The following is a 22,826-nucleotide window of genomic DNA, read 5'->3' as shown; positions in this document are numbered from 1 at the left end:
GTTATTGAACCAGGACCAGGCTGTTTTGATTACTGTGTCTGTGTAGTAAGTTTTGAGACTGGGAAGTGAGAGGCCTCCTACTTTGCTGTTGTTCTTTGATATTGCTTTAGCTATTTGGGGTCTCCTTCCTTTCTATATAAAGCTGGAGATTAGTTTTTCCATTCCATTAAAGAATGTTGTTGGGATTTGGATTGGGTAGTGTTGACATTTTCACAATGTTAAGTCTTTCAATCCATGGGCATGGAATGTTTTTCCATTTATGTGGATCTCTTAGTTTCTTACAGTAGTGTTTACAGTTTTCCTTGTATAAATCTTCTATGTACCTGGTTAGGTTTAATCTTAGGAATTTTATCCTTTAAGACACTATTATAAATGTTACTGATCCTCTGATTTCTTTTTCAGAGTCCTCCTTGTCGGTGTAGAGGAATCAAACTGATTTTTTGTGTGTTTATCCTATACGCTGCCACTTTGCTAAATCTTCTATTAGTTCTAGTAACTTTCTTGAGGATTTTCTTCTGGGATTTTCTGTGTATAGGATCATGTCACCTGTAACAGGGATAGTTTTACTTCTACCTTACCAATTTGGATACCCTTTATTTCCCTTTTTTGCCTTACAGCTCTAGCTAAGACTTCCAGTAGAATATTGAATAAGAGTGGTAATGAAGGGCATCGTTGTCTCATTCCCATTCTCAAGGGGAATGCTCTCTGTTCGCTGTTGGTTTTGCATATGTGCCCTTAATCCTATGTTGCTGAGAGTTATCAGGAAAGGGTTTTGGATTTTGTCAAATGTCTTTTCTGTGTCAGTTGAGAAGATCATGCAATTCTTTTCCTTTATTTATGTGAATTATGTTGACTGATTTTCTAATGCTGAACCATCCTTGCTTCTCTGGTACAAATCCCATTTGATCATGATGTGTATTATATATATATTTACATGCTGTTGAATTCTGTTGGCTAAAATTTTGAGAACTTTTGCATCTACATTCAAGGGATACTGGTTTGTAACTTTATTTTTTAGTGGTGTCTGTGCCTGACTTTGGTATCAGTTATGCTGGCTTCATAGAATGAATTAGGGGGCATTCCTTCCTTTTCTATGTTCTGGAATACTTTGAGTAGAACTGGTGTCAATTCTTCTCTGAATGTTTGGTAGAATTCTCCAGTGAAGCTGTCTAGGCCAGGGTTTTTTTTTTTTTTTTAATGACCTGTATAATTTCTTCTTTTGTTATAGGTTTGTTCAAATTTTCTACCTCTATTTCTGTTAGTCAAGGTAGGTAGTGTGTTTCTACAAACTTGCCCATTTCTTCTAGGTGTTCAAATTTGTTGGAGTACAATTTTTTATAATACTCTGTTATGATCCTTTTCATCTCAGTTGGTTCTATTGTAATGTCACCCATATCATTTATTTTGGTTATTTGCATCTTCTCATTTTTCTCCTTTGTGAATTTGGCCAGTGCTTTGTTAATTTTATTGATCCTCTCAAACAGCCAACTTCTAGTCTTGTTGATGCTACTGTTTCTGTTTTCTATTTCATTTATTTCTGCTTTGATCTTTATTATTTCTTTTCTTCCGGTGACTGTGGACTTCTTGTGTTGCTCCTTTTCTATCTGTTGGACTTGTAGGGTTAAGCTATTATTGATTTTGGCCTTTTCTTCTGTTTTAATATGTACATTTATTGCTATAAATTCTCTGACCACTGCTTCTGCTGTGTCCAAAAGGTTCCGGAATGTTGTATTTTCATTCTAAGAATTTTTTTCACTTTTAATTTCTTCCATTCAGTAGTTTGTAAGTAAGGTGTTATTTGGTTTCCATGTATTTCATTTCTTTCCTTGTTCTTTGTGTTATTGATTTCTAGTTTTATAGTGTTATGATCAGAGAAGATGCTTTGTGTTATTTCAGTGTTTTTAATTTATTGACGATTGCTTTGTGGCCTAAAATGTGGTCTACTCTGGAGAATGATCCCATGCATTGGAGAAGAATGTGTACTATGCTGCTGTTGGATGGTATGTTCTGTATGGCTATGAGGTTGAGCTGGTTGATTGTTATTTAAATCTTCTGCATCTTTGTTGAGTTTCCTTCTAGTTCTCTCCCTCACCAAAAGTCGTGTGTTAAAGTTTCCTACTATTATTGTAGAACTGTCTGTTTTTCTTTTCAATTCTGCCAGAGTTTATGCATTTTGGAGCTCTGTCGCTGAGTGTGTAAATATTTAATTATGGTTATATCTTCTTGGTAAACTTACTCTTTAATCATTATACAACACCTTTCTTTGTCTCTTATAACAAATTTTGACTTATAGTCTATTTTATCCGAGATTACTATTGCCACTCCTGCTCTCTTTTGGTTACTGTTAGCTTGATACATGTATTTCTTCCCTCCTGCTGATTTTTAACCAGGGCTTTGAACTGGTATGTTCTGGTTCAAACCCCTGCTGAGAATTTGCATTTCTAACAAGTTCCCAGGAAATTATATGTAAGAATCAACTGGGGATCTTGTTAAAATGTAGATTCTGATTCAGTATAACTGGGATGGAAATGCAAATTCTCAGCAGGGGTTCAAACTGGAACAGACCAGGTTGAAGCTGATTTTTAACCGATTTGTCTTTGTGTCTAAGGCGTATCTCTTGTAGGCAACATATTGATGGGTTATATTTTATAATCCATTCTGCCGCTCTGTTTCTTGACTGGTTCATTAAGCTATTTACATTCGGTGTGATTATCGATAGGTATGAAGTTACTGCTGCTACTTTGTTATGCCTTTTTTGTGTGGTGTTAACGGTTTCTTTGTTCCACTTAATTTTCTGTGCTGAGTTCTTCTTGTTTATGGATTCTATTTTCATATCCTTCCTTGCTGATTTTGTGTTTACTGAGTCTTCTTGATTTTTCTCTTCTTTAGTTTAGTAGATTTATTAATACTTTGTCATTACTCTGAAATTTACCTTCATCTTCCTAAGTTTAAAACAGTCTGTTATATCTTGATATGGTATCACCTTGACTTCTTCTCCATAAGGAAGTTCTTTAACTACACCATTTATTCCCTTTTGTTTTGAAGCTGTCATCATTTACAGATTGACATCTCTAGTTTCCTATTTTCAGTTTTATTTGACTTTTGAGAATTCTTTAACTGGGCTGGTATCTGGGCAATGTTGTCATGTGTCTTAATCTCAGGTTGATGTCTGATGTTGTTGGCTCTGTTAAAGGACTCCCTTCAATATTTCTTGTTAAGGTTGCCCTGGTTTTTACAAATTCCCTTAATTTCTGTTTTTCTGGGAATGTCCTAGTTTCGCCATCATATTTGAAAGACAATTTTGCTGGACATATAATTCTTGGTTGGCAATTCTTTTCTTTCAGGGTTTTATATTTGTCATCCCATTGCCTTCATGCCTGCATGGTTTCTGCCTAGAAGTCAGCACTTAGTGTTATTGGTGCCCCTTTATAGGTGATATTTCATTCTTCACAAGCTGCTCTTAAGGATTTTTTCTTTGTCTTTGTAAAGTTTGATTATGATATGTCTTGGTGACTTTCTTTTGGCTTCTATCCTCTATGGGGTTCACTGAGCTTGGATGGAAACCTTCTTATCTTTCATGATATTAGGGAAGTTTTCTGCCAATAAATCTTCAAAAATTCTCTCTGTACTCTATTTTTTCTCCTGCTCTTCTGGAATTCCTGTTACGTGTAAATTATTCCTCTTAATAGTGCCCCACATAACTTTTAGGCTTTTCTTCATTCTTTTTTTCCTTTCTGATTGTTCCTCAAATAAATTAGTATCAATGGATTTGTCTTCTATTTTACTGATATTCTTCCATTGAGTCTACACTATGTCCTTCCGTTGAGTTATCTATTTCTGATATTTTACTGTTACTCTTCCAGCTTTCTAATGGTTGTTTTTGTATGGTTTCTAATTGTCTACTTGTCATTTTGTTCTTGTATTGTTCTCCTGAATTTTTCTAGGATTTTGTCTGTTTTCCTTGACCTCTTCAAGGATCCCATATATAGTCTTTTGAACTCCTTACCAAGTAGTTAGTTCCATTACTATTCCTTCCTAAGGAAAGTTTTTCTGCCCCTTAAATTTCCTCACCTGTTTGAGCCATCTTATCCTGTTTCTTCACACAATCTGTTATCATCTGTTGTTTGGGAGGCATCACGGTGTTAATTTATTTGTTTACTGATTGTATGTATGCTTGTTTTGTGCTGATTTTTTGGTTTTGTTTTGACATATCTGGAGCTTTGTTTCTTCTCTTTGTTTTTAGAACCTCTTTCTTCCTTTGCATTATTTTAATTGTTTTTGTTTTGTGGTTCTGCTCTAGGTGTGACTTTGATGGTGTCTATGGCTGGGTTTGATTTTCTCTCAGTACTGTCCTATATGGTCGCTATGAGTCAGAATTGACTCGAAGGCACCTAACAACAACAACAAGTGGGTATGGTGGGTCACACCCACATGAGAGCTCTCTGTGGTTAGGCTTGTATGTCTTCCCTTACAGGATTGAGTGGAGGTGAGACAGCAAGTTCTTTCCCTGATATTGGGTGACAAGTGCTGGGTGGCCAGAGTCCCTCCACAGCCCTTTTCAGACGGTAGGGTCCTTCTGGGTTGGTGCTAGCAGTTATTACATTCTCTGGAGGTCAGGGCAGGGTGTCTCCGTATCTGTTGTGAGGGAGTGCTACCCAAATGGACAGGGTAGGCAAGCTGTGCATGCATGAAGTGGTATCTCAGTAGGTGGTGGAGTACTAAGGGGTTTCAGTACAAGTGCAGATGGCCTGCAGGAACTGTCTGGGTGTGGGATGTGTGGCACTGTAGCTGGGCAGACACTGGATGAGGGCACTAGGATCTTCTACTTGTTTGGAAGAAGGGCAGATGGTGCCTGCCAGGATGTGACTGGCATTGCTGTGTCTGTCCAGTTGGTCACCAAGGTGTGGGTGCAGGGAGCATTCTCACTGGTTGCCAGGTTGGGCGTTGTGTGTGCACTCCACCAGCTGTCGGGTGGTCGGGGCGAAGGTGCACAAGTAACTGGTCATGTGGCATAGGAACTTGCATGGCCAATTTCTGGGTGGGTGGGGTACAGGGGGCAGAGGGGTCTTATGCCTCTGGTTGCTGGTCTGGTGGTGGGAGCATATGCTGCCAATCTCTGGGTAAGCAAGGTGGTGCAGGGGTGGGCACAGCAGGCACGAATCTCTGGTTATAGGTCTGAAGGTGTGGGAGTGCATGCTACAGATTGCTGGGTGAGTGGGATGGCACAGGGATGAGCAGGGCAGACACAAGCCTCTGGATGCAGGTCTGATGTCACAGGAGTGCACACCGTGGATTGATGGAGGGGAGGGGAGATGGACACCACTGGTCACCAGAAGGGCAGAGGGTGGGGAGGAGTGATGGAGCATGTTCCCCCAGTCTCTGGCGTGGGTCCCAGAGAACTCCCTGCAAAGTTCAGCTGGCAATCAGGACCCAGCCCTGACCAAATGAGAGTGAGGAAGTGGGAGGCTACCCAGACTCTGGTCAGGTTGGGGATCTCTAGCCGCCACTCTGAAGATCCTCCACTTCACCAGCACTACCTGCCCAAATAATCAGGGACTGTTGCTGGTGAGTAGTTCTGTCCCTATTTTCTGGCTCCTTCCCTGCTCTACGGTAGCCTAGATCCATAGGGCTCTCGCCTGCCTTCCTGCAGTTTCACTCCGTAGATCCAGTTCATATTCCACTCACCTTGCTTTGCTCCAGGTTTGTCTACACAGTTATCTCTGCCTCCTGTCGAGGATTCTGTGAAGCTGCCTTCCTGAACTCCGCATCCAGGAACGCTGCTTGCTCTGTCTCCAGATAGGCACGCTGCACTGGGCCAGTCAGTGGGGTGCCTACAGTCCATAAGTTTCCTCCTTTGTTGTTTTCATACAGTTTCTCCTTCCCTTTGGTGTTCAATCTAATTCTTCATCCCTCTGTTTGCTGTTCTGCGTTCCCAAATGGTCATCTGTATCTATTTCACTTGGTTTTTTGGTTCTTTGCTGTAGGGGATGGCATGGATTGTGACTAAGCTGCCATCTTGAGCTGTCTCCTTCCCTTTTGTATTTTTAATTACTATTCCAAAAAAAATGCTTAATCTAAGAAGCAGTGACATCGCTATGCGTGATGTGTATACATGTATGGGACTAACATTTGAACGGCTGTCACAAAAAAAGAATAAAATATATACCACATATTTCCAAGGCAGACTTCAACATAATATACTGACAAACTTTTCAACTATTACAGCTAAATCCTACTTTAATGCTATTTTAGTCTAAAATTGAAATAAGTTGATTTGCAAAGTAATAGTACGTTGCAAAAAGCTTTACAATTAAAGACAGTTTACATACATTGTCTTAATAATTCTCACCTTTCTTAATCTTTAAAACAGTCCTGTTAGATATATATTAACATCCTCATTTTACTTATTAAAAAACTCAGACTCTGAAAGAGTGACTTGTTCAATGTCACCCAACAACTTGGTGGTAGCCCCGCCACTCCTCTCAGCTCCATCTAGGGGCAAAACCCTATCCACCCTTTGGAACTCAATTCCCCTGTGAAACCTACCCTGGTACCCACCTCCATCATAATGCACGCAGATGTCTCTCTCTAAACGAGTCATGTGACACAGTGCACGCATTTTTTTTGGTAGGTCGTGTTATGCTACACTGATTGTAATTAGTCATTTATATATATCTACCTTCCATACAATAAGTGTTATGGATTGAATTGTGTCCTCCAAAGAGATATGATTGTGACGCATTTGTGGATCAGCAGTATTCTGGCCTTCCATGTGGGAGACCTGGGTTCAATTCCCAGCCAGTGCACCTCATGGACAGTCATCATCCATCTGTCCGTGGAGGCCAGTGTGTTGCTATAATGCTGAACAGGTTTCAGTGCAGCTTTCATACTAAGACAGACTAGGAAGAAAGACCTGGCAATAATGCTGAACAGGTTTCAGTGCAGCTTTCATACTAAGACAGACTAGGAAGAAAGACCTGGCAATCTACTTCTGAAAATTAGCCAGAGAAAATCCTGTGGATCACAACAGTCTGATTCACAACCATTCATGGGGAACGGCGCAGGACCAGTGCATGGGGCCAACAAGAGTCGGAGGCTGACTAGATGGCAGCTAACAACAACAAAAGATTTGATTACATAATTTAAAACCTCTCAGAGTCTATTACTAGGATGAAGAACTATTCTCATCTTGCTGTGTGCCACTCTCATCTTACACTAGTAATTTTCAGTCTTAAGACACTTTACAATAATTTACTGAAGTTTATCGTTATGTGTAGGAAAATTGCAGGGTTTACATTCCAAGTCTGTATTAGTTTAAAATATAGTAACGAGTGGAAAGTGAGGAAAGAAAAACGTCAGCATTCTGTGAAGAGTCAGCAGCAATGAAAGCAATATAGGAGAAGGCCAAAGACCATCAAGCCAGAAAAACAAGAGAACAAAAATCATCTTGATGACACCCTGGTGAACTGGCTACCTTATGTGCAGCAAGGAGAACCCCAAAACACCAAATGTTCTATTCCCACCAACATGCGTGAGAAATATGTCCTCACCCATGCAGTGGAAATATGAAAGAGAACAACTAGAAGATCAGACAAAAGTACACGAAGGGCCTCAGATTTAAGAAATAAATAGCTGGTCAAACGATCCATTGACAAATTAAACAAGTGGGCCAGGGTGTCAAATGATTTTGCTCCATTGATTCTAAAATGGTGCTTTCCTAAGGGCAACTGGCTATTTCTAGAGTCTTTTCAAAACAAAAGCTTTTTAGGACCTGAAGTACACAGGTTTTTTTTGTTTTTTTCAATTTTAATTTTTTCATTTTCTTGTGATGGACATTCAAGTGTCAAGAGTGTCAATAAAACCTAGGAAGAAAAAATAGGAAAAGTAATAATGTTAGAAAACCCTGGATCAATTTATCAGATAAAAAGTACACTGCTCAGAATTACCTGAAAGGCGTTTCGAAGCCTAAATCTAGAAATGCAGCTACTAACGCAAAACTAGGTTGCTGGTACTTGAAGAGAAATCTCCTGAGACAAAAATCTGGAATACCCATTCTAGATACTGTTGCCCACAAGATTCTTGGTGACCTTTAGTTCCACATTTTTTCCTTTAAAGATAATCTCTGGTTTTTACTGTTTTTAATCTGATTTCATTTGTGTAAAAATCTGAGGGTAGAAAGACAGGCTTGGAACAAGGTTATCTGTGTTGGACTCTAACTCACGCCCTAGGAAAAAACCCTTGAAATGTCAAGAAGTTTGAGAATCACAGGATGTGGAAGCTGGAAAGAAAAGACTCTAATCCAACGGTCTCATTTTATAGATGAGGAAAGTGAACCCTATACAAAGAGTTTACCCATTTGTCCAAAGTAATACAGTTAGTTAGATGGCCATAACCTTTCCTTTGTTTACTTAAAAAACAAAAGTATTTTAGGCTGTTCACTTTAAAAACCTTCTTCTACAGAAATTATTTTTAAGGACAAGAACAGGTAACATTCGCTCAAAGTTTTCTGTAAAAACCCATCCCTTAGTGTAGAGATGGAGCCAAGTGTAAGTGAAATATATATGGCTCATGGTCAGAATCACAACTATTTTTAAGGTGATCCATTGGGTGGGTATTTGGGCCATACCTGGAACGAGTCTCAAAACAGCCAATCAAATGCGCTAGATGGTTAAAGCTAATTTTGCCTTATTTAATAGCTAACATTTATTGAGTGCTTACCCTGCATCTATGGACAGTTCTACTGTGGCCTATAGGGTTGCTATGAGTCGAAATCGACTCGACAGCAATGGGTTTGGGTTTTTGGTTTACCATGCATCAGGCACTGTATAAAATGCTTTGCCCCCATGTGCTACAGAGTAGAACTGCTCCATAGGGTTTTCTTGCCTACAGTCTTTACAGTAGCTGATTGCCAGGCCCTTTTTCTAAGATGCCCCTGGGTGGGTTCCAACCTTCAGGTTAGCAGTAGAGTGCAAACATTTTGGACTACCCAGGGGCCTGAAATGTTTCGCATGTATTATACCATTTACAAAAACTGACATGAAAGCTTTAAAAAAATCCATAGCTTATACAATGGTACTTAGTTAATATACAATGAATTAAAAAACCACAAAACCCCGTTACCATCGAGTAGATTCTGACTCATAGCAACACTCAAGGACAAAGCAGAACTGCCCCATAGGGTTTCCAAGGAGTGACCGGTGGATTCGAATTGCCAATCTTTTGGTTAGCAGTCATAGCTTTTAACCACTACGCCACCGCCACCAGGGCTTCCATAAATATATTAGCAAGGCAAATTCCCATCCCCTCCCACTAAACAGCCAGTAGCTTTCTTCATTTTCTAAAAAGAAGACCATCTTCACTACCTCCAGGTTACAAAGTCAGAAACACAGTCCAGACTCGAGAAATCCAGACAGCACTTCTTGCCCTCTCATACACACTCAAATACACACAAACTCAAGGATAATAATTTAAAAAACACTGTTTTACCCATATAACAGCCTTTTAATGAAAGAACAGAAAACATCTTATCTACTTCAATACCTCAATTTGTGAATATTCCAAAAATGCTACTTCGCAATACAAAATCAACAAAGCTACTCCCTCCTGATTTTTTTTTTTTTTCCCATAGGATTACGGCATAGCTGGCATTAAAATACACCTCTTGGTGAAGTGGAAATGTGAAGAGGGAAAAAAGGTATCAGAGTAGAAGGCAAAGGTACTGCGCGTATTATCTTGTTGCTTCATGTTTGTAAAATTTTTTAGAAGACAATAATCTATGGCAGAACAACTTTTCTTAGAGCTGGGTAAGCTGCTGTCAGTTCGTAAAGCTACTACTTATTCAACAATGAGAAGAAAGCTGGGGAGACTTGTACTCCCATATCATTTCATATTGGGAAATCTGTTACAAATCCATAGAGTCCCACATTGATAAGACATGTATGTATACATCTTACAGACACTTAATATCTTTCACGTCTTCTTTCAAAGCATATATGATTATTTTACTATTCCTTAAAATGAGAAGACGCAAGCTTAATGAGTTTAATCTGTACGTTTTCCTGTTCTTTCTTTAGTGCCTTATCAAAAAAATATTTTAAATGTTTGTTTTGGAAGCATATTTACTAAGAACAGTTTAATGGAGTCAGTTCAAAAGACTTGTTTTTCAAAGCAGTTAGTTTTTGGACAACATAAGAAAAATCTAGTTTGTCACCAGCTGACCAAAAAATTCGATAAGTAGCTCCCTCTCCTGGAAAAAAAAAAGTTGTGAGTTCCTCTTTAAACTGTAAAACAGACACACATGCACCCTTAAATATGTTTCTAAAAATACATGAACCAAGAAATACACCGCCAAAATTAAGTGGCAGTATTTCCATCATTATCAATCAATATTCTAATACTTTTTATAACTGCTATACAATAGCTCTATAGAAACCTATAGAAATACCTAAACTGCACAGATTTGCCTAACTAACAAAGAGTAATAAACATCATGATTTGACTTACTATATAACAATCTCTGTACCTGATTAAAAGACTGAGTTTCCTTTCATTTTAGTTGTTTTATACCATCATCAAACCTCAATATTGTTCATACTTACCTCACTAGTTTTTACCAAAAATCAAGTAGTTCTATAAATAAAGTGGAAGCTCTATGAAGACCTGTTGTTGAAAATCAAGTCTTATTTTATGTGCTTTTTAAAACAAACAGCAATGTGTGTGACTGGTACTAATGACCCCCAATTTATATTTCACACAGTATGTAATTAGCTATAAAGTACAAGTACCTTTAAACCATTAGAAATGCAGTTTACAAATGTCACAGTCCACGATGTTGATACATATATTTCTTTATGTACTAAAAACAAATCTTATAACCCACTCACAGCAACTGGGTCACCAAATTTAAATTTCAAGAAAATACTTGCACTTTTTTTTTTTTAAATTATTGTTTATTGGTAAAGATGAAAACAGAAGAACAAAGTCAAGTCTGAGGGAAGAGTTACAGGAAAAGTAGACAGATACACTTAACTATCTCAAGCCTAAAGTAAACTGAAAATACCAAGACAACTTCAGCTTCAAAAAAAAATGTAGACTTCATAAACAAAGGCAATTTACCTTAGTGTAAACCAAATACTAAAGTTTCTAATTTTCAGATACCTAGATGATGTTTATTTAAAAAAAAAAAAAAAACTGGATACATAATGTTCTTAAAATCTTAGCTCTAATATTAGTTGTTTCTAAGACATTGATACTTAGAATTACCTGATAAAAATCTTTTAAATAGAAGCCAGCATTTTAAGCGCAGGAAATGTGCATTTAATTTTTTTCTAAAATACTCAGATAGCTTATTACCAAATTTTCAGATCCTTGAAAATCTGACAGACTCTCTACTTCAGCAAACTACACCACTAAACGTTTCTCCAGGGACCAATCTTGCTAATGTAAACAGGAAGATTTCTATGTCTGAAATAAAAAAACCCAATTTCAAAGAAAAAACAACCACAACAACAACAAAGAGTTTCAACTCAAGTGTGCATACAGATTTAGAGCTGCTGAATAAAGTAGATTTCTTCCAGTAAACTTTAACTAGTTTTATACATCATTCACTCCTTATGGGTTCACTGTTAGGAGATACAGCAGTATTTTAAAATTAACCCATTAGATACATTCTCTTATACCTTAAAATTTACTACAACCCACACTGAAGTTTTGTTTACAGGGCAAAACATTTTGTGTTAAAATTATTTGGCAGAATTAATCAAACGAAGCTGGCTTCTTTTAGCTAAGTTGGACAGTGGAGAACTTGAGAAAGGAAAGCAATATAAGTAAATACCGAAGATTCCTACTCACGCATTCTAGATTTAAATAACAAGAAAAAACCCTGTAGGAACCCTCCAGCCATCACTGACATTCTTTGTGCAGAAAGGGAGAAAAGTATGCCCAAACTACTTGTCATCAATATTAAGTCCTGCATTTTTCCTTGTATTGAAATACAGCAAAATTGGCATGGAAGAAAAGAATGACAACTTTCCCTATGGTTATCAGGAAGGATCAAAGCCCCAAGGTGGTAACCACTAGCTAAGGACACTATAGTAAGAAGGGGAGGGACTGTGCAGAAACTTAAGTAACTATTCTAAAGATAAACAGACTTCTGTTTTGGTTTTTGTTCGGCTGTCACCAGCAAAAAGATCCCAACCTGTACCCCTCAAGCGCACACTTTGTTTTCAAAATAAAATCACGAGAGAGCAAAGAACCCCACGAAGTCAGAATCTCCTTCCGTTTCTCACCCTGGTCTAACATTTTATCTCCTTCTTGAAGTTAAGTCCTTTAAAATCAGATGAATAGGGCAGGTCACAAGATCAGGATGAAAATGTCCGTCTTGGCCTTAAGCCCTTCCAGCCCCAAGCCCAACGCTGCTTAGCTTTTTTCCTTCTTCTCTAATCCTACCTAAACCAGGGCCCTTCTGTTAGCCCTACTCCTGACCACTGTCCCCGTTCTCTGACCTTCTCCGGCCCACTTGTCCCCAGATGAGCTGCCCGGACGACTGCCAGGTAAATGAAATAAGGACTGAAACAAAGACTCTGGGCCTAAGTTAGGCCAGCCACCAGGGGTAGCGAGGGGACCAGCACACGCGTAGGGTCAGCGCTTGGAAAGAACTAAGAAAGGTCCAAGGGAGCGTGAACAGCCTGCGCCACAGAAGTGCAAGCTCCGGCGGAGAGAGGCAGAAAGGCCGGGAGGAGACAGAAAGGAAACTCGCTGGAGAGACATTTTGGGAGCGTTCGCGACGCACTCCCTCTGCCGCTGAAGGATCCGCAGTCAAATCCGAGATGGACTCGCGTCTAGGCGACAGGAGCAGCCGCTCCGCTAGCCGGGTCGCCCTCGGCAATCCCGGACAGCCGCCCGGGGCTCCCCCAGCGCCGCCCCCTTCCCACGCCCACAACCCGGCCCCGCCAGGTCAGGTCCCAACGCGGCGCCGAGCGCGGGCGGCGCCGCTTCCCCCGACTCTCGTTCCCAGGCGCCGACCCTCCGGGCAGACGCCCCCCGCCAGGGCTCCGCGCCTACCTGTAGCACCAGCGGCTCGGGGTTGAAGGCCAGAGTCAGCAGGAGCTGCATGCGCTCCGAGTCCTTGAGGTTACGGAGCAGGAAGCTGCCCGAGTCCTTGGTCTCGGCGTAGCGGCGCACCAGGCGGTCGAGCAGGCGCTGCGAGGGGCAGTGCACCAGGTCGGACCAGCCCTCCACCGCCTCGGGCGTCAGCAGCCGCACGTCGCCGTTGAGGCGCGCGAACTCGGTGCGGGGCATGGCCTGGAGCAGGTCGCAGCGGGGCCGGCCGGTGGCCCGCTTGCAGATGCTCTGGTCGAGCTGCGCCAGCTCGCGCTGCGAGCCGAGGCGCTTGAGCACCACTCGGCGGCGGCCGCCCTCGCGGGGCTCGCCGTACTGCGCGAAGTAGACGTTCTTCACGTTGAGGAAGTCCAGCAGGCGCAGACGGCCCCACGCCTCGAACACCACCTGCCCGTTAAGGAAGCGGCGGCACCAGCTCGTGCCGAAACACGCCGGGCACTTATTGAGCTGCAGGAAGCGCCGGTCGGCCAGCTCGTTGCGCTGCCAGGAGGCGAGCAGCGACGGCGAGTGCAGCACCATCAGCACCAACAGGCTGCCCAGCGCCGCCAGCTTCAGCGAGCGGGACAGGCGGCCCAGCTTCGGGGGCACCAAGCGCCACATCCCGCCCGCCCGCCCGCCCGCACCGGGAGGGCGAGGGCACCCCCGGGGCGCCCCCGCCACGCCGAGGACCGGAGAGCGATGTGCAGGGATCCCCTAGCAAGAGAAGGCGCGAGGACGCGGGCTGGGGCGGGAGGCGGAGTGGGTGTGAGAGCGAGGGAGACAGGAGCGGGAAGGACAGACCGGAGCAGGCTGCGACTTCTCCCAGTCACTAGTCTCCACAACTCTCGGGCTCCCTCCTCCGAGCTCCCCGCCCTCCGACTCCGGCGGCACCTCCCCCACGCCAGCCAAGTTATAGAGGAGCGGGAGGGGGAGGGAGACACGGGGCCCGACGGCCGCGCGCCCGTGGGCCGCGCGCACGCGCACTGCTCGCCTCGGGAGCCAGCGCTGCGGTGGCGGTCGCCGGCCGGCCGCGCGGGATCTCTGAGGAGAACGACGGACTCACGGAGGGGAGAGGAGCTGGAATGCCTCGCACCGAAAAGTAGCAATTGTGTAGGGAGGTGGGAAGGAGGAGACGCTCGTGCGTCTCTGACACCGCACGCCCCTGCTCGTACACTCTCTCTGTCCTGAGGGCAGGAGAGGCGGCCAGGGGGCGGAACCGACGGGGCGGAGCGAGCGCGTCCCGCACCGCCCCGAAAGCGTATGCGCGGGCTCGCGGGGGCGGTTTTGGAGGCCGTCTCTGTTGGGGGCGGAGCTCGAGCTTTTGGAGGCGGGGTAAGCTTATGCGCTCTGATGGCGAAAGGACTTTTAGTAATACTTCTTTTATGATTGCTGAGTCTTACTGGGATTTGTGTTTTGCCATGGAGGAAATGGTCCTTCAGGGGAGGAAAAAAAAAAGAAACGCGGAAGCGTATTGCAGTCCCTCCCCGCTGGAACAGGCGCGCGAGGCGGGGCCGCAGAGAGCTGGGCAACGTTCTCTCGGAGCCTCGGAGGCGTGGGGCGCGCGCCTGGGGGCGGGGCAGGGCCTGGAGCGCCAGGCGGGAGCTCGCGCCCCGCGGGCTCGCGCGCCTCACGGTAGGGGCGGGGCCTGCGGAGAGACCGGTGGGAAAAGCGTGAGTTGAGGCTAACCAATGAGTCAGCGTGGGTATCAGCTTTGGCGTCTGTCGTTTCTGTGGAGGCAGCTTAAATTTTCCTGAGTGAACCCGCAAAGAACGAAGTCCCCAGGACACCGTTTTAAAGGAAAAATCCCATGGAGAGGGAACCGACGCGGCCGCGGAGAAGCTGGGGATGAGCAGTTCGCAGGTTTGCCTTTGCTCCCCTCCTGTGTCCCCAGCCCGGCCGCGGAGCCCTCCCCGTCCACCCGGCGAAGTGACTTTCCCGGCGCCGCCCCTGAGGGTCCCTGAGGGAAGGGCGGTCGTCCCCGCTCGCCCGGGCCTGCCCTGAGGGCCACCACGCGTTGCTGTGGCGGTAGCCATGGGGACACGTTGGCTCAGATTCACGCCAAGACTGGGAAAATAACTCGGGAATGCTGAACTAAAGCAGCTTTGCTTTGGCTCTAGGGATCCAGACCCGTTAGCAGCAGCTGCAAATAGATCATTTATTATAATGCTTTTTGATTTTGAGCTCTAGAATAGTTGAAATAAGTGGTTGTGGTTGTTAGTCTGAGGGACAGGTGTTTCTTGATCACGTTATTAAATGCATCTTAACTGAGTTCATCTTAGGGATTGAACAGCGATTTTTTTCCACAGTGACTGCCTGCCGTGTATGTATCAACTCTTTCCAAGGCTTTAATGACAAACATCTATACTGGATTTTCAAATTCCCTTTTCGGTATTGTTCTCTCAACAGCTGTTTGATTTTAAAAAGCAGAGACATTCTCTTGAGGGGTACTCTTGAGGTTAAAGCTTTTCTTTTTCGTAATAGGAGAATTCATACTTTAAAAGAAAAAAAACTTTAGGCAGTTTAAATATATTCAACATAGAAGTTATCTTTAAATATTACATTGAAAACAGACAGTTTGGAAGATACTGCCTTCAAAGCCTTGTGCCAAGTGACTACTTAAGTTTAAATGCTACAACTGAGCTTTATGCCACCTTTGGCGGTAGTTTCATTTAACTTGCCTTCAGGCATCCTAAATAAAACTCCATCCAGAACCAAACCAAACCCATTGTGGCCCAGTCATTTCCGATTCATCGCGACCCTGTAAAACAGTAAAATTGCCCCATAGGGTTTTCCAAGGAGCTGCTGGTGGCAGTTCTACTCTGTCCTGTAGGGTCGCTATGAGTCGGAATCGACTGGACACCAGTGGGTTTAGTGGGTGGGCTGGTGGATCGAACTGCCGACCTTCTGTTTAGCAGCAGAGCTCTTAACCACTGCTCCACCAGGGCTCCAAATAAAACGTCATAGAATTAGCAGAAGCTCAGACAAGGGTTTCTTGTGAAAAAAAGTTTGGTGTCATTGGTCAGAAGATCTGTGTTGTATTCCAGCGCCACTGCTGTTGGAAGGTAGACTAGCCAAATTATTACTAAACTGCAGTTTTCTTACCTCTAACATATCTTTTCTCCCTACCTTATACATCTGTTCAATTAATATTAAATAATACGTGGAATTGCTTTAAAACAATAAAAGCACTACATAAAATTTTATTTTTATGTTAGAATGAATGATTCCCAACTGGCGTTCTTGCTGATAAACTATTAAAGTGAAAGAATTGAAGCAGAGTGAGTTATTATTTAGGTGACTGGTATCAGGGTTAAGGAGGCACTTCTCTGTATGGAAAAGGTGTTTGGCGTTCTTAAACTATTCTCAGCCCCCAAATCTTTGAAATAGCCTGTGCATCGAAGAGTGGAAGGAAAAAAAAAAGTTATTAGTCTACACAAGTTTAATTTTGAAAAATAGTTGCTTTTAAACAAATGTGAAATATATTTCACATTTGTTTAAAAGCCTTAATGTTCTTTTCAGTTAAGTTTTCTAGACTTTTATCAGGCAAGATAGTCTTCAAGAACTTAATATTCCTCAAAAGGTTAAAAAAAAAAATCTTACAGCCACATGAGATAAATTCAAGTGGGTTTGAAAGTACCGTGTTAGGGTTTGGAAAAAGACCAATTAGTGAGTGTTAATGTACATTTTCCAGGAAACTACAGGATGGCTTTCAGCTAATGGATTATAAACTAGCATCCAAAGATCTTCACCTTAAGTTTAATTAATGGCAAATAATGTCATTGACACTTCATTGTAAAATGTCATTTAAAAATAATTATTATATCACTCTTAAATGTATCTAGCAGAATTAAATACCATAGTATTTTGATAATCACCATCATCCATTTTTAAAAAGTGAGCCAAAAAAAAAAAAAAACCCAAAACTGTTGCCATTGAGTTGATTTCGATTCATAGCGACCCTATAGGACAGAGTAGAACTGCTCCATATGGTTTCCAAGGAGCGCCTGGTAGATTCAAACTACAAACCTTTTGGTTAGCAGGCTGTTTTTTTTTTTACCTCTTAACCACTATGCCAGCAGGGTTAATAATTGGAAGTTTTATTGCTATTCCAACTCCTACAGCAGTGCTTCTCAGCTGGGGACTACTTTGCCCTCTAGGGACATTTTGGAATGCCTTTCTTAATGAAATTGGGCTTTTCATCCTTTAGACTAAGTATCCTTGGATGAAGGAGTCTCTGGGCGGTAAAAATGTTAAGCAATCCACCAGTAGCCAAAAGGATGGCGATTTGAACCTACCCAGAGTTGTGTGAGAATACAGGCTGGTAATCTGCTTCCAAAAGGTTACAGCCTTGAAACCCTATGGAGCAGTTCTACTCTGCACACTTGCGGTCACAATGAGTGGAAATCAACTTGATGGCAACTAACACCACCACCATCCATGCTAGAATCTGACAGTTAAGCATCAGTTCTCTTCCTGATTTTTATTTTTAGAGATGAGCATCTTGATTATTTAGGTTGAGAGGAATAAAAGGAGTGTTGATACAGCATCATCACTCAGTTGTTTTTATTCCTCGTGAGTTATATGCTCCAAATCGTTTACCGATAGTGATCTATCATCAAAAGATTCCTAAAGATATGTATATATATATATGTAAACTAAGTTCCCCAGTTTAGTTGTAAGCAAGCATTGGAACCCCAACTTAGAAGATAATTCCTTACCTAGCATTAGAATAATTTTCTCAAAATTGATCCTGTTTAGTGTACTAGAGGTTATTTCCTGGGACAATGCACCACAGTAAAATTCAAGGTGGGTAAGAGGTATTCTTTTTGCAAAGGCCAAAAGGGCAACTCCCTGTATACTGCCTGGTGCAAGTGGTTGTTCAGTAGTATTTGATGGATGGGTAGAAAGAAGGAACAAATGAAGAATGAGCCCTTTAGGATTAAATATTATTCATGCTAGAAATGATGGGTAATAGTAGGGAAGCGGAAACCCTGGCGGCATAGTGGTTAAGTGCTATAGCTGCTAACCAAGAGATCGGCAGTTCAAACTCTCCAAGCGCTCCTAGGAAACTCTATGGGGCAGTTCTACTCTGTCCTATAGGGTTGCTATGAGTCGGAATCGACTTGACAGCAATGGGTTTAGTAGGGAAGCTGGTAAGAAGTGGTGCATTTTGAGTGAAAAATAGAGCTGACAAAATTTACTCAAGATTTGGATGTGAGAGGAAGGGAAGCATCAGGAATCCTAAGAGGTTTTTGTCCTAAGCAACTGGAAGAGTTACCATTTACTGAGATGTGGGAAACTGAAAGAAGGAAGGAGATGATACAAGTGAACACAATTCCCTCCCCCCACCCCCCGTTTTCTTTACTGCTATGTTTGTGTTTCTAAGCCGAGTTTAGGAGTTGAAATCTGTAGTTATCTATCAAAAATATAAGTAACATTGTATAACGCTTTCAGTCTGATTAAAAGACCTACACAGTCATTTACTCACAAAATGATGGGGTCTTCTCCTTTGTTTTTAACTTCAATACCTAAAATTCCAAACAAAAAACAAAAAACCATTGCCCTCAAGTTGATTCTGACTCATAGTGACCCTATAGGTCAGAGTAGAACTGCCCCATAGAGTTTCCAAGGAGCACCTGGTGGATTTGAACTGCTGACCTTTTGGTTAGCAGCTGTGGCACTTAACCAATATGCTACTGGGGTTTCCACCTAAAATTCAGACAAAACCAAAAACAAAACCAAACCCAGTGCCATGGAGTCAATTCTGACTCATAGCGACCCTATACTTAATGGCAAGTCTTCTATTAAGTAATGTTAATTATTGGATTTATGTATTTTAGGAGATGTTTTGTAGTTAATTTTTTTTTTTTTTAAAGTTCTTCAGTGTTTTAGTAGAACTTTAAACACATTTTATTTTGAAAAAATGACTACAGGCATTTCCTGGGACAGGTTCAATATCAAATAGTTGGCTCCATTGGATGCAAAAAATACTGCTCTTGTCAAACTCATTGTTAGACATTTGTCAAACTCATACAAACCATAACCATGACTTTGCTTGAGATAATTGAATCACATAGTTTTCTAACTTGGTCAGAATAATGCAAATTAGTTCAAATGCAACGGCAACATTATAATTCATGGCTTATATTAATTCAGATCAGCATGCTGTGTTGGAAAGAATGTTCCAGTTTGGCTAGGATAATCCTGACAGGCACATTTTTCTCTTGCTCAGTAAATTTTTGAAACTCCTGTTTTTTTCCGGTTTATGTTTCAGAAGAGGAAATAATATATGCAAAGAAAGAAAAATGAACAACATTTCAATTAAAGGTCACTTACATACCCAGTTGCTAAGATCTTTTGATAGATTAACCCAAAATATTTATACCTGTGTAAATTAACATCATTTACGAGTTGGCCTACCTACTGAATGTGTCCCTTAGTACAATACCAAACAAGTCCAAATTCTGAAGGGTGTACTTACTAGGCTGCTCAGAGTTCAACGGAGAAAACAGATAGATACATACCAACTTTATTACATGTTTGTGATAAATAGTGAGATGTAAGCAAGTATTAAAGGAGCATAAGGCAGAAATTCTTATAACTACAGACATTATCTTTGCCTTGATATCAGTCCTCTTAGGACAATAGGCATGTACACTAAGATAATTTTGTTTCTTTCTCTGTTGTCATTCTATTTCCTCTTAGTCTCACATCCTACCTCTCTGAGAAAGCAACTACTTGCTTGCACAAATCGTGTTCATTTTACCTCTGCTGGATGAGAGCCACAGCCCACAACCCCAAGTTACGTTTGCTCTGATCAGGCATGCTAGAAAGCTTGGTGAAGAGCAGCTGCCCTGTTGGGGGCAAAAGCATCCTTCTGAGCAGTTAAAGCTCTGGCTTCTTTCTGACTTAGAAATCTCCTTCATGGAAACCACAGTGTGGGTCAATAAGTCTACCATGGTCTTTACCATAATGGCTATGCCAGTTATAAAATCAGCAGCCACAGCTGGGGAGCCAATTAAGTTTTATACTTAGGCTTCAAACACAATGAGTTCAAAATCATGTGGCTGAGAAACATCAGTTTTTTTTTTTTTTCCCTTAGAAAAGGAGTTATAAAACATTGTAAGTAAATATGATTTTCCAATTTGGGGAACTAACTGTAGGTGTGTATTACTATCCAGTGTAATCTAATTAGAGACAGTGGCCAGTAGAACTATGAGTTCACAGAAGAGATTACACGTCTCTGAGATAGAGCCGATGCCTAGTCTGTGTGATTCGACGGATCATCCACTATCTCCTGCTTGTCTTGTGCCACCCTTTGCTTTTCTGTAGATTGATAACGAAGGCATTTTTTCTTTTTTGTTCGGTTTCCTGTTGGGTTTGTTTTTCTGAGAATCCAGGAAGGAAAAATTTAAATTACCTCAAATTAAATAAGAATTTCACATATTCTTCAATTATAATTAAGCTTCCTTCAAGTTTTATTTGCCACTTTGAAAATAGAACTTGAATGATTATAGATAAGTAAGATATTTTGTGCTGACTTAATCATAAGATAAGATAGTTAGAAATTGTTGATAAAATAAAAATAGCAATTTAGTGGATTAGACTAGAATGCCATAGTAATTTATATTTTTATAAATGTTACATCATTCTAAGATAAGGTAGTGCCTAATACCAGCCATCAGTTTCCAGACTCAGACCCAGTAGTGAGTGTGTAGTTATTGCGGTTCTAGAAATTTCTTAACAAAGAACTTCTAAACTCTGTATAATGCTGGACTTTTTTTTCTTTTTTTTAAATTAGGTTTTAGTACCAGAGTATATTAGATATCATTACTTAATATTAAACTGTAGATTAGGATAGACTCATTTTAAAAATGAAGCGAGTATGGTGAAACTTTGTCTCACTTATTTTGGACATGTTATCAGGAGGGTCCAGTCTCTAGAAAAGGACATCATGCTTAGTGAAGTAGAGGGTTGGAAAAAAGAGGAAGACCCTCAGGGAAATGGAGTGACACAATGGCTGCAACAAACAGCTTAAACAGCAATGATTGTGAGGATGACACAGGACCAGGCAGTGTTTCCTTCTGTTGTACATAGGTCTCTATGAGTCAGAGCCGACTCAATAATAACAACAATTTAAAAAATAACTAGTTACATGATCTCCAATAGTAAAAAAGGGTGGCAGGGGGAAGGGCTCGTTCAGTGTTAAAGTCTCAAATGCCAAAGAGATGACCAAGAGGAGATACAATAGTAAAGATTTGCCAATAAAATCACTAAACACTTAATGTGTATGTCTTTTTCAGTTTTTGGAAGTTGTGTTCTTTCCAGAATGGCTTTCAAGTGACTGACATTTTTATAAATTCTCTCATAAAACTGGTATTACAAAGGAAACTTCAAGAAATGCCCTACATAGTAATTTAACTAAAAATTACTTTTTGAATTCCACAAATCTTTTTAAAAGTCACACATTTAAGGTAAACATGTTTTTTCCAATAAAACTATTAGTCTCTTTTTTATATTTAGTTTATTTGTTGCTGCAGTGTGGAAATAAAATTTTATGTATTGTTTTTGCATTTAGCAATTCTGCAACATTTTTATTTATAACATTTGTACATTCTTTTGGGTTTTCTCCATGCAAAAATGATATAAATTACAGTAGCATCATTTTTTTTTAATTAAATACTTAGGAATAAATCTAAAGACAGATTAGATTTAATAAATCTAAATCATTATTGAGAGAAATTAAGGCCTAAATAAATGGAGGGACATACCATATTCGAAGTTCAGTAGAGCCAGTATTATAAAGATACCAGCTATAAGGAAGTTAATTTATAATTCAAGATAGCCCCCAACAAAATCTCCGCAGATTTTTTTTTTTTTTTAATTGACAAGCTGAGAATTTATACAGACATACAAAGGGTCAGCAATGGCCAACTCAATCCTGAAGAAGAGAAAAGCTGGAGGAATTACGCTAATATCAGAACCAAAGAAAAACCAAACCTGTTGCCATCCAGTCAATTCTAACTCATAATGACCCTATAGGACAGAGTAGAACTGCCCCATAGAGTTTCCAAGAAGGATTCAAACTGCTAACCTCTTGGTTAGCAGCCAAGATCTTAACCACTGCACCACCAGGTCCCCTTTTAAAGAATCCATAATAAAGGCAACTCATAATAACTAAAAACAAAACCACCTAAATGTCTGTCAACAAAGATTAGATAATTTTATATATTTATATTTATATTAATGCATAGTCGCACAGTGGAATCCAGTATAGCAATAAAAATTAATCTACAACTGTACAAAACACTTTGCGTTAATCTCACAAAATATTGAACAAAAGTCAGACACAAAATAGTACATTCTGTACAATTCTGCTATTGGAGATTTTATCCTTGGAGGTTAGAAGGAGCATGTAGTGACTGGAAGGAACACAAGGAGCTTGTCTCCAGTGCTGATAATGTTCTGCTTCTTGATCTACATGCTGCTTATATATGTGTTCTTAGTTTATAAAAATGAAGCTATTTAGTTTTTGGTTTTTTCTCTTCATTAGCCAAATTTGCATATCTAAGAAACATCATAAGCATCATACTGTAGTGGAGAGAGTAGACGTAGAATCAGATCACCATGCAGCTGATGAAACTTAAGCTTCAGATCCCCTCACTTTCATGGCACCCTGTAAGTGTTGGCAGTTGCTAGGGAGGGGAAGCCAGGTTGCAATCAGAAAC

At 41.0% G+C, this 22,826-nt stretch overlaps 1 protein-coding gene across 1 annotated transcript in view; it reads right to left on the bottom strand.

The window, feature by feature from the left end:
• Nucleotides 1-14,027, bottom strand: part of DIPK2A (divergent protein kinase domain 2A) — a 33,952-nt gene extending 19,925 nt beyond the window's left edge. The window contains exon 1 of the mRNA XM_023555450.2: nt 13,063-14,027. Coding sequence (XP_023411218.2) covers nt 13,063-13,719 — 657 coding nt within the window. The 5' untranslated portion in view covers nt 13,720-14,027. The remainder of the gene's footprint in view (nt 1-13,062) is intronic.
• Between the last annotated feature and the right edge of the window lie 8,799 nt (nt 14,028-22,826).

Source organism: Loxodonta africana, chromosome 23, assembly GCF_030014295.1.
Source record: "Loxodonta africana isolate mLoxAfr1 chromosome 23, mLoxAfr1.hap2, whole genome shotgun sequence".
Lineage (NCBI taxonomy): Eukaryota > Metazoa > Chordata > Mammalia > Proboscidea > Elephantidae > Loxodonta > Loxodonta africana.
The sequence above is the reverse complement of the archived record's forward strand: the minus strand, read 5'-3'. Positions and strand labels throughout refer to the sequence as shown.